We start from the raw sequence: 4,171 nt of genomic DNA on the forward strand, positions 1-4,171 counted from the left end.
TTATTGTTTTAAAATTCGAGAGTCCTTATATAATTATTGTAAATATATTATTGTAAATACATTATTGTAAATATATGTTTATAAATAACCACATGGAAATCGATTAAATTGTAAAATACCCAATATATTTTATTGTACTGTTACGTAAAATATTTAGTATTTCATAATTTGAAATATTTGCATTTTATTTTTATACTCAATTTAGATCAGTGTACAACGGCTTTAATATGCACACTGCTTTCAATCGGATTCGTCATAATGCTTATTATATGAAAAAGGAGAAAATATTTTTGATGCAGTTTATTTTCGAAAAAAAAACTCAAAAATAATTATCGATGCGACAGATCTAAATTAAAAGCTATCGAAAATAAAAAGACCAATGTGACGAACTAAATTTGGTGGTTTGATTAATTATGAAGGCTGCACCTCCTCCTCAAGGAAACTCGTAACCTTCAGAAAAGGAAAAAATGGTTTCGAGTTCAAGGTTTAATTTCAAGGTCAATTCTAGCAAGGTCCCAAACATTCAAATTGTGTCATTTTTTCACATTAATTGGATTGTATTTCTTAAGTCGTATATCGTAGAGTTAAATGTACTATTGCAAAAATCGTTCACTAGCGATCTCTAAATCTTAAAATTTTTTGATAAAAATTTAGGCGAAAAATTTGTTCTTTTGGCGAAATAGAAGTTTTTGAACTAATTGGCCGATTAAAAAATAATTTTTTTCTTTGCAGTCTAATATATGTATATATGTATTCAGAATTTTAAATTGAGGAATATTCACAATGCACTTAAAGAACTAAATTTTTTTTAGATTGAAAGGCATAGAAACGTGTATTAAGATTTCTTAATCCTGAATGTGTAATAAGATTTCTTAATTCTGAAAGTGTAATAAGATTTCTTAATCCTGATGTATACCTTATCAGAATTGGCACAGACCTGGAAAATCAGGAAAAGTCAGGGAAATTAAATTTGGCTGATAAAGTGGAGTGTAAAGTTCACGAAACGTTGGTATTCCAAAAATGGATCTGGACACGGAGGAAACCCGCGAAACGCATAACTTTTATGTTGAATATTCCTATTGATAAACCTGTTCTTTTGGCTGAATTTTTGCACCAGTTTATCTTTCTTCTTTCTTTCTGAAGAAAAAAAGAAGATAAACTCGTGCAAAAATTCTGCTAAAAAGAACAGGCCTATTTTTTATGTCTGCATAAGAGGAAAGAGGGAAAAAAACAAGCAATGCTCTATCATCGAAAATATAAATATAATTTTATATAATATTGTCAGAAAAATATTACAAATATTGAACGTTTACTTTCGTAAATATAATAACTTAAACATCTCTCTCCAGCCTTTCGCAGTCAGAAAGTATATTCGGAGAATATACTGAAGCTGTGTCACTTCAGTTGAGGCAGAAAGTTTTTAATCACATACTTTAACAAAAATCGATATGTATTGGGTGGATCCATATATTCGTTCGGTTTTTGAAGGCTAAAATGAAACAAGTTTTTTTTATACAAAGGATGAATTTTAATCAATAATATATTCTCCGTTTTTGTTGATGACCTCTTGCCATCTTTCCAACAATTTCATTATTCCGCTCTCATAGAAGGTTTGGGGCTTAGAGGCGAAAAACCGGTCGAGGTACGTTTTCACAGCTGTCTGATCAGCGAACGATTTCCCGTTGAGGGAGTTTTGCAGGGACCGGAACAAGTGATAGTCGGATGGCGCAAGGTCTGGTGAATACGGTGGGTGAGGCAAAACATCCCAGCCAAGTTGCACTAATTTTTGCTGAGTGATTATTGCGGTGTGGGGTCTGGCGTTGTCATGGTGGAATATGACACCTTTGCGATTGACCAGTTCTGGACGTTTCTGTCGCAATGCTTGATTCAATTTCGTTAGCTGCGTGCAGTAGATCTTCGAATCGATCGTTTTTCCCTGAGGAAGCAGCTCGTAAAACAGCACACCACGATGATCCCACCATATGGATAGCAAAATCTTCTTCGGATGCAGGCCGGCCTTCGGGGTGGCATTCGGCGGCTCGCCAGCGGTTCCCCACGATCTCTTGCGCACTATGTTGTCATAGATGATCCACTTTTCGTCGCCAGTCACTATTCGTTTGAGAAACGGGTCGCTTTCGTGCCGCTTCAGAAGTGAATTGCAGATGGATATGCGGTTGGCCAGGTTCTCCTCGGTCAGCTTGTGCGGCACCCAAACATCGAGGCGGGACACGTAGCCAAGCTGTTGCAAATGCCTTTGTACGGTTCCATAACCTATTTTAAGTGTCTCCGCAATCTCTCGCACCTTTAGCGTCCGGTCTTGCTCAACCAGTGCCTTGATATCATTCGAATCAACCTCGGTGGGCCGACCGCTGCGGGGTCCATCTTCAAGACTCGTATCTCCGGAACGAAATTTGGCAAACCATTTCTGAGCGGCACGTTCTGTTAAGGCATCGTCCCCGTATACGCCGCATATCTTTCGGTGGGCCTCCGCAGCTCGCTTGCCTTTCTTGAAGTAATAAAGCAAAATGTGCCGAAAATGCACCTTATTCTCCGACATGTTCACAGATCTATAGCACAAACAAAACTAATGCCAATGAAACCAAATTTGACAGATGAAAAGAGCGGACTGTCACCTTTCCAAAACATATTTGGATTGCCCGATTAGGCAACCAGAACTGACAGATGAAAAGAGCGGACTGTCACCTTTCCAAAACATATTTGGATTGCCCGATTAGGCAACCAGAACCGGAGATATTCGGAAAAAATTTGCACTACTAACAAAAACCGAACGAATATATGGATCCACCCATAATAAAAATTGCATTATATTGTATCATTAATATTAGTAAAAATCTCGATGTAAAATGCTGACCCGTGGACTAGCCGCAAGCACGTGAAAAGTGCAACAAAGACAACATTCTCTATATAAATTTTCACAATCCCAGATAAAATACAAATCCTATGTAATCGCGTAAATTTAATAATGTTTATACGAGAAAAAAATTCGCGATATCTTTAATTAATGTAGAATACAAAGTGAATTAACTTTAGTTTAATGATATGCATTTCTCGTGATAACTCGAGAATGGGCTTCCGAGGGTGGACAATTTAATTTTCCCTAGGAAGCGTCTCGACGAATGGATAGGCAAATGCGGTGTGTACTTGAAAAATAATATTTTTCAAAGTTTGTCACGATGCGCGCAATGCATGGCTGAAGCAGTACGCATTTCGCGACACATTTTTCGCGAATTCTTTAAAATTAAATCAAACTAAGATGAGAAAACTCATTAAAGATGAATGATATATAGTCCGGTAATAAGCGCATTTAAAACAAGTTTTCCCAAACAAAACTATTAAAACATGTTTTTGGAATTTTAATTAATTAAGAGGAAGTTTTTTTATGTCAATCATGATTTAGAGTTACGAAAAAAACGTTAATTTTTAATTAACTCAAAATGGATTTCATTTTAATGTGTATATTTCGACTTGAAGCATAAGTCAAGTTAATTTAATTTTAGAAATCAAAAAGAATAGGTATCCTAATTTTTGGCAATATTTAAATATAAAAATATATCTGTTTTAATCACGAAATGCACTTATTAACAAATGTTAAATATGGCGAACAAAAATAAGCGATCACGCGATGTAGATCGGTTGCAATGCGAAACCCGTGGCTGTCGAGTTCTGCAGCTGCGAGAAGTACCGAATATCGCGAAACGCATGACAAAAGTGAAAGTCATGGCACATAAAAAAACCTTAAAATGTAAGACTTAAGCAGTAAGCGAATCGATCAATCACAATAGAGACCGTAAGACCATAACATAAACAGTAGCGAATCCAACGTGTTGATTTCCTTACTGCTTAAATCTTACGTTTTAAGTTTTTGTATGTGCCAAGACCTTTTGAAAGCCCACACAGTTGACGCAACAGACGAAAATTCGAGCGTGGTCTCTTCAAAAGAATTCACTAATTTACGAGATGTATAATTTATTGTCATGAGAAGCGCATCGACTATATAAGTTTGCGATCAACGGGAGCTTTCGTTGAAAAATTTCCTAAAAAGCTCCTTCGTAAGCGACGTAAAGAAAAGCTATTCGTTAGATTGAATAATGAAAGAAACGTTTCTAAGAGACGACAAATGTGATTTAGATATACTCAATAGCAAAGATAA

General features: G+C 36.0%; 1 protein-coding gene across 1 annotated transcript; it reads right to left on the minus strand.

Annotated features, from left to right (window-relative positions):
* Window positions 1-1,528: 1,528 nt before the first annotated feature.
* Window positions 1,529-2,557, minus strand: LOC108752171 (histone-lysine N-methyltransferase SETMAR-like). Its single transcript, XM_018492841.1, has one exon. The coding sequence runs from the start codon at window positions 2,555-2,557 to the stop codon at window positions 1,529-1,531; it is 1,029 nt and encodes a 342-aa protein (XP_018348343.1).
* Window positions 2,558-4,171: the final 1,614 nt, after the last annotated feature.

The sequence above is a fragment of the Trachymyrmex septentrionalis genome, unplaced genomic scaffold, assembly GCF_001594115.1.
Source record: "Trachymyrmex septentrionalis isolate Tsep2-gDNA-1 unplaced genomic scaffold, Tsep1.0 scaffold580, whole genome shotgun sequence".
In the NCBI taxonomy this organism is placed as follows: Eukaryota; Metazoa; Arthropoda; class Insecta; order Hymenoptera; family Formicidae; genus Trachymyrmex; species Trachymyrmex septentrionalis.